At 41.3% G+C, this 12632-nt stretch overlaps 1 protein-coding gene across 1 annotated transcript in view; it reads left to right on the forward strand.

Annotated features, from left to right (window-relative positions):
* The window catches only part of LOC118823793 (neuronal PAS domain-containing protein 3), a 280083-nt gene that overhangs the window by 172939 nt on the left and 94512 nt on the right, over positions 1–12632 (forward strand). The window contains exon 5 of the mRNA XM_036593608.1: positions 5295–5384. Within this exon, the coding sequence (XP_036449501.1) occupies positions 5295–5384 (90 nt within the window). The remainder of the gene's footprint in view (positions 1–5294; positions 5385–12632) is intronic.

Here is a 12632-nt window from a genome sequence, read left to right on the forward strand (position 1 = left end):
AATTAAAAATGCAGCAAGTTGGTTAAAATTTCTAGTTCACCTTACGTTTAATTTTTTACACTGTGAACGGATGCGTCATCGTTGTTGGGTTATATAAGCACATATAATGTGTGTAAATTGGCAGTGATTCTGCAGTAAATGAAAATGTCACGCTGAAGTGTGAAGGGGGAATTCCTCTGTCTAAGAATAAGAGATTGCGATGTTAAGAACATGTGCCTAAATAGATGCCTGCAGTGGGTCACTCAGCCTATAAAGTAGGCCAATAAATATGTCATGTTGAGCAGGTGCTGAGATCCTTACTCCAGTGCTAAGCCCCGTATGAAATAAGCGTTATAACGATGCTCTTATTTGAAGGAGGTCTCGGTGTGGGGTGAGATGAGTGATTTGAGCATCCCCCGAGCTAGTGCCTTCAATAAATAAATCAATACTCTGCATCCATATTTGCACATTTCTACATGGCTTGTCAGCCTCAAAATTGACTTCAGTGAAAAATATATTTTTCATAGCTCCCATGGCAATAGAGGAGTTCTGATAAGATCTCTTTTAACGCTCCTCATCATTCTCCCTCTTTCTTTCTCTCTCTCTTTCTCTCTCTCTCTCTCCCTCTCTCTCTCTCCCTTCTAAAACAAATACACTTGAATTTTCTCTATGTCCATATGTCCCTCTCTCATGCTTACATAGACACAGCGTTTCTTGTCCTCACACCATTTGCGAAAGTGACAAATCTGAGTGGAACGCTGTCAATTTCGGCCGTCTGTGAGAGAAAAGATCAGAGCAGTAATGGGCCGGCTGCTTGCTTTGATTTGTTCATTGAATTAAAAGACTCTCTAAATCTCGCGCTCTTTCCGCTGAGCGTGTTTGTGCGTGGAGAAGTCAGGGAGATGGGCTAATAATGAGATCCGTCTCTGACAGTAGGAGTCTTCTCCGTCTCTGTGCGCCCCCTTCCTCTCGCACACATGCACATAAGAACACGTAGAGTCCACACTGGCTGATTTTGGCAGCCCTGCTGGAAGTGCTGATTGCAGTGATTGTTCTTTAAAGGAGGGGGTTTGGAGTGGATGGAGTGGCTGGAGGGATGGGGGTCTTAGCGGAATTTGAACATGTGGCATACCCCCATCGCCAGCTGCCCTGCTCCCTCTCTGCCTCTCTGGCTCTCCATTTTGTCTGACCTAATAGTTAATGATATGTTAATAGTCAATGAGGCCGCTCTCTGCTGGCCAGCGCTGTGCGTGTTAATATGGCAGTGTGGTGGCTCTGGACAGAGTGCAGGGAGCAGATTGATGTTTGTCAGCGCGTGTCCTTCAGCCCCAGCATATTTGTCCTCTGTTAGGAAAAACATGGGCCGTTTGGACAGAGGCACTGTTTGCTCTTCTAGCGTCGCAAGCCTGCTTTGCACTATTGCTCAAGATGGCGGTGTTCATACTTGTTGTTATTCATTTTACATCTCAAGCTCAAGTCGTTTTAAACCAAAAGTGATGAAAAGTATTGATCAACTTTAGCAACACTGTTCTGTATTTCTTTAGCTTGGAAGAAAGGACAGTATAATGGTGTCAGTAACAGCTGTGGATCATGTTGTAATTTTTTAGCGCTTATTTCTCTCTAGTAGCCAAAATAGGCAGAAAATCTGTCAGATTCTGCAGATTCAATTTTTTAAATTAATATCTTATTTGGAGGTTGTTCGTAAATAAACAAAAAGAAAAAAAAAATTACCCAATTTTATTTATTTATTTATTTTCAATTTTCTCCTCTTTTTAGTCATGGTCAGTTTGACTCCCTAGCTAGGTCTCCCCCATCATACGATGCTGGCAAGCTGGGCGTGTTCAAGGGAATTTTTCAACATTTCTGTATGATTACATCACTCAGACTTGAACAGCATCATGGTGGTTTGATGTGAAATGCTCTGTTCTAGAGAAACTTACAGTCTGAACTGTTCGCAGCAGTGATGATAGGAGCCAAGTTATCACATATAATGGTTACGAATGTGTTGCCTGATGTCTGAGGCATTGTTTTGCTATAGCCTTGAGAAGGTTTTGGCCTTAAACATATTTTTAAAAGCCCATTCATGGTGGAAAGGTACATGCTAGCCATTGTGAGGCAAAGTAGTCCCCAAGGTTTTTTGATGAATTTACCACTATTTTACAAATATTAAAAATCAGAAGACATATGTTGGTAGACTAGATGCTTTTGTTAGTAAGTAATGGCAATATTTGCATTTGTCATTTGACATCATGTCGCCTAGTACCTATCACAACCACTGTAAAGAAACTGAAGTCTATAGTTTATCTATAATTAACATTTCACATCAAACTATTCTGTATATCTTTGTTTACATCTCGGCAGAGATTTAGAAAAATTGGTGAAATTCCCCTTTAGGGCTGACATATCCTTCCTCTGAGTGGGTCAGCTCAGCACGCTTGGCGGAGAACGCTCACTGCCAGTTCTGTTTTGTTGGCTAGAATTGCACTGAGTGATAGGAGGAAGAAGTGGTCATCCTACCCACCCAGAGAGACTGAGGCCAGTTATGCTTTCTTGGACCCTTGGCCACGGATGGCTGTGGCATCACAGGGGATCGAACTCACAACCTCTCAGCAATCATGCTTTGTACGATTTGTTACATATTTATTTCCTGACTTTGAAGCAAACAGGCAAAAGTTTCATGTACAGACTCGATCTTGTACAGATAGATTGTAAAGTCTTTCATTCATTACATAATCATCCATTGTAGAATTACATTTGAATAGTGTAGCAATATAAAAATAATAACTGTCAACTTCCACGTGTTCAAGTCTGTGAAATGCATGGAAACTCCCATTCCCTGACTAGAGAGATTCAGCTGTGTAGATCCAAAGACACGGCATATGTTCCTAATTGAAAATTTCCTCTCCTAAAGTTCTCCATCTGTGAGGGGCACGAGAACCGGCTCATCTGTCCTAGCTTAATCTAGCCTCTGTGAGCTCGCAGCCATGCTGTCTACTGCCAAAGGTCAAACACACAACCTCAGAGCAAGTCTCTGGTCATCGTTGAGCTGGCCAGACCACTTCTTAAAACTGCAGGATTCTCTTCTTCCCTCGAAGCTCCTTTGGGGAGCGTGAGAGAGAGGCAGCTCACGAGGCATGACTGTTTTAAACAAATGACATAAAAAGCCCATCCTAATGTAACACATTTCTCCCCCAGAAGTTTGTCTGCCTGGTGATTTATAGGGCACTTTACCCAGTGGTTAGCCTGTAAACAGAGGCCGTTTATCATGGGGGGAAGGCTGCTGAGGCCGAGGCTGGCGGAGGCTCCTCTAGAGACCCGGCTCTGCTGCCCCTCAGCCGCGCCGCCTCTGAGAGACAAACGGCCTGGAGATGATTGCAGCCTGGCTGGAGGTGACTGCTGGGGGTCCTCTCTGACAGACGGGGTTTGGTCTGCGGGGACGCAGGCGACCGTGTTAGTGCCTGAGTAGACTTCCCCCGGTCAAGAGGCTGAAGAATAATCCTTCACTGAGGAGGGGTAAGGGTGGTCTCCCAGCGGAGAGCACTATACACTGGGCGAGAATGATGAGCGTTTCAAAACTGATGTGGAACTGGGCTTGAAAATAATACAGGGTACCTCAGAGAAATAAGTGAGTGAGTGTGTACTTGTGTGCATTTGCGCAATGTAGAGTTGAACAAAGCTCTATAAAATGTTCTATATGGACAGATGGGGCTGTACTATGCAACTATAATGTACGTTATTATATAAATTACAATATATTTCAGTACAAACCATTTCAGCTGGTCCATCCATCATGTACCCCCAATGTATTGGCTCCTGAAGTTTTCAAATGTTGTAAAGTCACAAAGTAATATCATATAACAGCAATGACGTGTAATTGATACATAATATAAATGTATATCGTACATATTTCACTCACTTAAGTTTTAGAGTAATTCCGTTTATAAGCAAAAGCCAATGTAGGCTTTAGTTATTTTCTACTAAAATAATGCTGTTTGGGCAGGTTCATTTGTCAACTTATTTTAACCTATACCCATAAACGTCAGATATCATCTTAAATATCCTTCTATCTTTTGTAAATCATGTACCTATTTGTTGACATACTAGCCATTCGTTACACAGACTAAGCCTACTGCGTTACACTCTACATGGTTTGCTAATATTCTTAAGTGCTAGACTGTCGGCTGCCTTAAGCTTAGCGCAGTGTAATGTTTAGACTTACGCATCAGTGCTGGCATAAGCATGGCTGAGATTAGGGCTAATGTAATCACAGTGATGCTGTTAGCATAACGTGATGCAGAGTGTGACAAAGTGGCGGTGCTAGCATTAGCGAAGTTAATGTAAAGTGGATTCAAATGTGCTAAATCCTGAGCCGTGTGTTGTGAAGTGTCATATGAAGCGTCAGTGGCGGTGTGAAGGCAGTGTAATGTAAAGTGTAGGCTAAGCGTCGGCGCTAGCACGCGTGTGTTTGGGGAGGCTGGTGGGCTCGGGCGGCCCGCTGAGGGAGCTGCTGTTGTCAGCTGCATATCAGCGTGCTGTAAATAGCCCGGGGCTGTGCTGTTTTATCGGCGGGTAGAGACCGCGCACTCCTCTCGCCAGCTGCCACTGCTCTTTTTAGAGCTGGAAATAAACGAGAGAGAGGGAGAGGGAGAGGGAGAGACGCTACTCTACCCAGTCTGTGTAAACCTTATTTTCATAAAAAGGTGATCAGATCAGGTGGGACATTGTGCACAGTTCTTGTTTTTTACTCCTCTGTTTTTTTCCTACGAGAAAGCCTTTTCTCATTTGTTACTTACCCTTCTCTCCTGTGCTTAGCAGGCCCTACAGATTATCTGAATCAGTAGGGGACAATATGTAATTAACCCAGCTGACCTCAGTGCCTTAATTGTTGCCTGTTGGAGGCCCTGTCTCTGAGTCTCCAGCAGTGATCTCCATACTACAAGGCTTTCCGTACTGCAAAAGTCCCTAATTATATGCATGTAATCTGGTAAGCATTAAAAGAGCTCATGTGTCGTGTTTTGGAGCCGTTATTGATATGAACGTGTCTCTTTGCAGTGACGTGGTTTTATGTGTTCTCCATGATTCCTTCAGTAGTTGCATCTGTGATACAGAGCTGTTGATTTATGTTGTAATTGTTTGCTTTAACGACCACTCCGAGGCCTTTCTGCACGGGGTGTGATTGCAGTTGTAACTGTTTTAGGGCGAAGCTGTGAGGCTCACTTCTCCCTCTGGTTTGAAAAACGAGCTGTTTGTGTGTATATCGTCTCACTTTCTTCTTCGTCTTCTCTCTCTCTCTTCCTCTCTCTTTTCCTTCACAGTCCCTGGATGGATTCGTATTTGCACTAAACAAGGAGGGGAGGTTTTTGTACATCTCAGAGACCGTGTCCATATACCTGGGGCTTTCACAGGTGAGTGCACATCAAATTTCGTCTCCTTCCACAACCACACTGCACAATTCTGACAAATTAGCACTAATTTAAACCTGTTGGCCCAGCTTTAATTTGCAGTGTTCAGTGCTGCATAATTTAGCACACAGATTCTCATGAGGATGCTTATTACTCACGGCTCTTACTGGCCAGAGACGGGGCCTATCAATAATGCGTGTGATCGCAGAGGTCAGAGAGTGGGCGAATGACCTTGAGCTCCTACTCAGCTCTGTCTAGTCGACCTCCATCTTCAGAACTGGCAAGACTCAATCAGATGAACAGCAGTGTGTTAGCCAGCAGTTACTAGACAAGCTCAGTGCCCAGTGAAAGACTCAGCCCTGTGTCTATGATGTGTTGCAGTCAGTAGTCAGTACAGCTTGGTGACAGGATGGTACAGGTAGGTAAACATAGTTCTTACTGTTGGGTATAATATTGTAGCTTCAGATGCAGGTGCTAACATTAACATCAGGTTTTATTTTTAATCCAAAGATCAAAAGAATAAGTGGATATGACTAAAAGCAAAATGGCCTGCTGTCTGCCAGATTGGAGATTAAATGTATGATTTATTAGCAGACTAAGGCGAATTCTAATTTAATTTGGCATTAATTGATTGATGATTTTTATCAAATAATTGATTACTTGTCCCTAAAGCTGGTGGAATTTGTTGTACTTATCTTTTATGTGGTTTTATCTGCAGTCGGAAGGTTGGCCTGCTGATAAAGGGCTTGTTAAGTCTTTAGTATGAGTAGAGTTTATTATCTTACATGGCTAAGCTGATCCTGCGAGTCTCCTCATCTTAATTGCTGGGAACCTTATAGCTTGTTAATCTGTCTTAGAACCAAAAAGTGTGCAACTTGGTTAATTATTTTCAACATTAATTAGATTAGTTTAAGCTTTTGCAAATTGACAAGGTTCTCATGTGAGGTATTTTTTTACTCTGTATTTTCTTGTTCTTTGATAAAATGTTAATGAATTCATGGGCAAAACTTTGCTGAAGCACCTTTTTGCAAAAAGTGAATGTTTTTGTACATGAATTTTGTTACTTAGAGAAAAAGGCCGTTCAATGGCACAAGAACATATTAGAACAGCATCTTTGACAGTATGCACACAGAAGCTAGGGTTTTCCACTGTGTTATGACGTGAACAAGTAAAGCAATGCAGTCTTTAACTAGCGATGCATTGGCTCTGATATTCAGGGAGCTAATGATGGGCGCTATTAGACATTCAAGACTTGAATCATAGTGCAGCCATTACACTGGGCTATAGTCGATACCATGACCTTTGAGCACTGCTGCTCAATCATCCGGGTGTTCAGACACTCAGATCTGAGCTTTATTCTCAGGGAGACACTGAGGCTTCCAGAGGCACTGGAGGAGCGCTAATCTCCCAATCGAGCTCTTCCTCAGGTCTTTGATAGTAGATATAAAGCATCCTCTCCTGTCCTCAGCAGCAGAGAGACAGTGCTGCCAGCTAGTGCCACAATTATATCTGCTGAACTTCACAGCTCTGTGCTGAGATTAAAAAACTGTAGCACAGTGCACAGTGAAGTGCAATGTTTACCTGACTGAGGAACCTTAAAGGGTGAAAGCTGAAAAACTTGGAAACTACAAGTCCATATGTGTGTATGTGTTTAACTCTTGACAGTTATCGCCAGTTGTAACAAAAGCATGGAGCAGTTCAGTGGTGTAATGGTGTGATTCACTCATAGCTCACCAAATCAAGTGGAAAAATTCTGACAAAACTTTCAGTTGATACCACATTTGTGTTTGTAAGAAGATGAGGAGATATATTAGATGATTAAAACTTTGTGAAAATTATTGTTGCGCATACAGCCTTTTGCAGAAGAGTATTTGAATAGAGTAGCGAAACAAAACACAAAAGAAGTAACTCTCAACTTCTACATGTTGAAAAATAAAGATTAAAATTCTCTCATGCAGTTTTACACATGTAATGTAAGGAAATCAACATTCTATTCCTCATGGCCCAGGCTGTGATTGGGCTAAATTTTTGATCTGTCTACAGAGCCATTCTTTCTGGCCTATGCACCCAGGAGAACGTTTTTACAGCCTTCTCTCCTCCTTTTTCTGTGCACCACCCCCAAGCTGAATGAGAGAGTGATGTGAAATTGCTTTTCCCTCTGTGGCCATTGACCACCTTGTGTTAGATTAATGTGTGCAGACCGGAGCACCTAACAGGTTTTTACAGCGCGAGCAAGCTTTTCCTCTTGTATTGCGGACACTATTGTGATGGTGTACAACCTCAGCAGATGCCCTTAGCTATTTGATAATGCACTCAGCATGGTTGAGCTGAAGGCAGTGGATGTGTACTTGCTCTCTTATCGCCGCTGTCTGTGACTCCACTTCCAGATTCCTCTGATAATGAGGCGCGTGTTTGACAGTAGGTGAAACACTGCGATTCCTACCCGTATTATTCACTCCACCAGATGGCCATTTAACCATTTTTGTTGTGCTAATAGCCGTGATCATTTCACTTCTGCATGTAAATAGGCATATGCTGCCAAAACTCTCACATGTCTTAGTTATTCAGGCCTCTTCGCTAATATTTGGCTTCTGAGCTGGGTGATTAGTTCATTTCCAATAATTAATATGTGATGGATGGGTTGCCGTCTTTCTAGATTAATCACCAGAATTGCACTGGTGCCATTCAATAAACCGTCCCACGACACAAATTGAGTGGCAGCAGTATAATCATGCCACTCGGGCCTTCCTTACGTGGTCTGTAAGGCGATCAGCATGGTGCAGGGTCGCGGGCTGAATGAGGCATTTTTTGTAAGACCTTGTTGCAGGGTCACCGGAGTCCCTGCAGTGATATTGAGGTACAGCTTGCAAGTGGGCGGCTGTCTGTTTTGTAATTGAGATGTGTATGTTTGCTTTGTGTAACAGATGGCATTGTGTGCCGAGGCTGATGGCTAGGAAAATAATAATCGCATTATTCCGGCCAAAAGAATATTAGCTTTTGGAAGGTGGCCATTTTTCAGCCTGCACCCCTGCCAGTACAGCATATGCACTTGCATGGACTGGATATCCAAGGAAATTGATACATCTGGAATACAGAGAGCATCTGAGTTCTCATCTGCCACTGAGGATTTCGATTTAACCCGTTGCATGTAGCTGGAAGCGTAGCGTAACTGTACGCTCAGCGACATCTGAAGGCCATGTGTAATCTACCATATGGCGGAGGAATTTGTCTCTCTCGGTTATTTGTGTTTGGCGATAGTGGCGGGTCTGGAACGCCTCCGGCCAGCCCCTCCTATCTGCATCAGCAGAGCCTCTTCACAAGAGAAGGCTGCTCTGTTCTGAAGGAGCTCACTGCCCCGCATCCCCTCAGTGCATTGAAGCAGCGCTGGAAGGAAATGCAGGCACCTGCTGGTGTGGTCATATTTGCTCTGTGGTTTGGGTGTGCACTTTCTTGTTTGCTCTGTATTAGCAGGAGTCAGTGGCATGAGCTATTAGCAGACCAGCTATATGTTTACATGTTGCTTATGCCTCTGCTTAGTTCACCAGTTGGTTATGTTAAAGCCCTAAATCTTTGCATTAATCAAATGTTCATTGGTTAGGCTTAGCTAGAGGTGGGCAATATGACAATATTTTATCGTTATGATAGATGTGATACATTTTGTTATTGTCATAAACAGTATGCATCCCTGACCACATCGTTCATATTGTAACTACTTAAAGAACACCAACTGCATGCTTTAGTACAAGAGAGCCTTATATGCAAAAGTTTGAACAGCCCATTTTAGTTGTTTTTCTAAGTAAAAAATACATCAACTCACTCTGCAGTAAGCAAACTTAGCTATATAATTTTTCTGCAAATTTAAGTGCATAGTTTCTGTTTATTTGCTGGGTTTAACACATTGGAAAAAACAAAACAAGAAATGAAATATGTCGTAACATTTGCACAGGCAACATTTTATATTTAATTTTTTTTTCAATATGTTAAATTCAGCAAATTTAACATATTTTAAATTAAAATGTGCCAAAGTGTGTTCTATGAAGAAGGCTTAACTTATTTTTACTTAAAAATCAGCCAAACATGTTATTTGACCAGCGCTGCTCAAGCATTTGCATATAACTGTAAGTCCTGTTTAATAAGGTTTAATGCAGTGCAGTTAGTGAAATGATTTTTTTGATTGCTGTTTTTAAAAAAGCACTACCAGTACATTGTGTCAGTGTGTCAAAATATTGTAATTCTACATAATCATGACATCCCTAAATCAAACATGATAAGCTTACTTTACTTACTTTATTTTATGTAAATATTTTACATTGTTAAGTAGGGCTATGAACATAAAATTGTCATAGTATTTAATGAGAAAAATGTACATCTGAATGTAGAAAATTGGTTAAAGCTACATTTGCAGTGGCTCCTAACTTTTTTTAGGCCTGTCACTCACACAAACACACAGAGGAACATGCCATTGCTGACCATAAATAAAAGAAAACAACCACCTCTTGTGACTTTAATTAGATATTTAAAATTATAGGAATATTCAGAATCATCCGACAGACACTCTTTTGCCGCTCTGAAGCACACAATATTTCTACTTTTAACAGTAACAGGCTGGCAAACTTTTTCTAAAATATGCCGTTGCTCCAAATGCGGTCAGTAATTTATGTGTAGTAAGTAAAAATAACATAATATTTATAAACACATAAGGTAGTACAGTACTCTACTAGTTTAGTTGTTTGGCTGCTAAAATAATCACTAGTTAAGAGCCTTTCTTTGCCTGAACTCACTGCGCATACCTGCTTTCATTCATGCAGCCACTCATCATTTCACCGACCTGAAGGAAATGCAGTATTACTGGCCTTTGGGACTTTATGGAAAAATCATTCTCAAGAATAAGTTAAAATAAAAATAAAAGATGATGTGTCTTTTTAGACATCCAGCTCTGGCTCATGCCTCCAGGCTGAGAACCTTTGGGTTAAAACACAGTGAGCTTTTGGGGATGCTTGATACTTGAGTGCCTACATATGGATTTAGGACACATAGCGTTGTCTTAGAAAAATGATGTTTACTGCACTTCTTTAAAAATAATGTATTTAAAATTCAAATATTTTAAACTATCTGACAGACAAACTAGTCCAGTTGATAACCCTATTGCTTAGCAGACGTTCTTATCGAGAGTTACTTACAGTGCTCAGTGAATGTAGTGTTAGGAGTCCTGAGTTGCCCTAGCACTCTTATTGATTCAGTAGTGCCATTCCTGCCTGGGCAGTAAAACAAAACCTTTAATTTTCCATGTGTCAGAAGGTGGTGTTATCTGCTGTATTTAAGTGAGCTGAAAAGAACAGACATGCCTACCAGACACATGCTTCAGTGTGAGCTGAGCAAAAAATTGGAGTCACGATATCTGTTCTATATCACTATAATTATCGGCCATTATTAGACCAATAATAATAATAAAAGTTTCCCATTTATAATAATACATCAGTTGCTGATATACTGTGCAAACTTTGCTATGTTTGTTCTTAGTTAAGAGTCTCTGGCCGAAACAAAAAGCTAATTATGCAAGTGCACTGCCTCACAATAAAGTGTACCCTAACCAGCAACACTGAAATCCCTGCAGTGTGCTCAGACAGAAGGAGGCCTGGAAGGAAATGTAGACACCTGCTGGGCTGTGCGGGACAGAGCAGCATGTGCACTGCCACCTGAGAGCCGTCTGAGAGGGCTCGCTCCTCGTCCCTCCTCAGCCACCCCTCCCTGCTCCCCGCCCATCCCCTCCTCTCACCGCCCCCCACGTTCCAGCCCCGCCACAGAGAGCACAGGAATATTGAATGTATTAGCATAACCGTCCGCCTGAATGTCTGATCACATCTTTGTGAGGAGATCAGCCCTGCTCCCTCGCTTTATCCCATCCCTCATTCCTTCACTCATTTACACCCCGCTCTGCCTCTGCTTTAGCCTCTTCTTCTACCTGTCTGACAGGGAGACATTTTTTGAAAGCTCCATTCAGCCTAATCAAATAATTGAATCTTTTGTGTTTTTTTGTTGTTGTTGTTTGTTTGCTTATTTATTAATTGTACTATTTTGCATGAAGAAGAATTTTATTATTTTTGCATGAATACATGGCAAATGTGTGGCAGTGGTTTTCGAAAGAGAATCTATTTGGTTCAAAAACAGTTACATCCAAATATGTTTTTGGGAGACACACTTTATTAATCCATTAAGCCAAATAAAATGATACATAACATAATATTATAATACAAAATATTCACAGTATTTTTAGTGAGGGTGAAAGTAAGTGTTTGAGTGGCTAGTTATTTGGTCATTTTTTTAATCAACATTTGTACATATTCTGAGTATTGAGCTGCTGCAGTTATCCTTTTATTTGGTGCATTTTTTTCTAGGCAGGCTCTCTCTAAGCACTGGAGGGCTATTCTAATAGCCCTTTGAGGCAGAATAGCAGAATAGTACTAAATGTATAATAAGCACTCTTTTATTTATGATGTTGTGTCAGCTGAGGGTCAGTATTTGCATGCGGGTTTGTAGCGGTGTGGAGAGAGGCAGGGCACGGGGAGGTCATGTTTAATTGAGCCACCTCCGATCTCTTCTGTCACCCCACCCTGACGGCCCAGCCCCTTACTTTACCTGAGCTCTAGGCAAGAACTAGACAGGAGTCCAATTTTGTGCTCCTGTAATAGTAAATCTTAGGATTTTATTAGGAGAAATTGTTTCTAGATCGGCGCGAAACATTGTCGTTAAAAAAAAAGTCTTTATAAGTAAAAGGTGCCTGAAATGCATCTTGCATCTCTTCTGTATTTTAGATGTCCATTTCAGGTTGTACTAAGCGCTGATGGCTGCATTGTAGAGAAACGTACTGACTCAGATTTCTTTGTGGTGATAGGAACCAGGGGATGCAATGTCTATGTTGCAAATATAGCCATTTAATTTACTATCCAAAACCACAAGTAAACCTACATATGTCTTCTGTGTTTTTGTATATAATGCTGATGAAGGTAAAATAGTGGTAAATTCTGGTAAATCTGGAAAAATAGTTTTCTTTACTATTTTTTCTTACAACGCCCTACATGTACCTCTTAACTATGAATGGATTAAAAAATACATGTTTTTGGTTAAATCTGATCTCAAAGACAATTATAAAACAATATCACCGGCATCAGACATCATATTCGTAAACACCTCATGTAATAACTTTCTGTAAGGTAGCTTCTAGAGGGATTAAACTCTTCAAACATCTGGTTC

The sequence above is a fragment of the Colossoma macropomum genome, unplaced genomic scaffold (genome assembly GCF_904425465.1).
Source record: "Colossoma macropomum unplaced genomic scaffold, Colossoma_macropomum, whole genome shotgun sequence".
In the NCBI taxonomy this organism is placed as follows: Eukaryota; Metazoa; Chordata; class Actinopteri; order Characiformes; family Serrasalmidae; genus Colossoma; species Colossoma macropomum.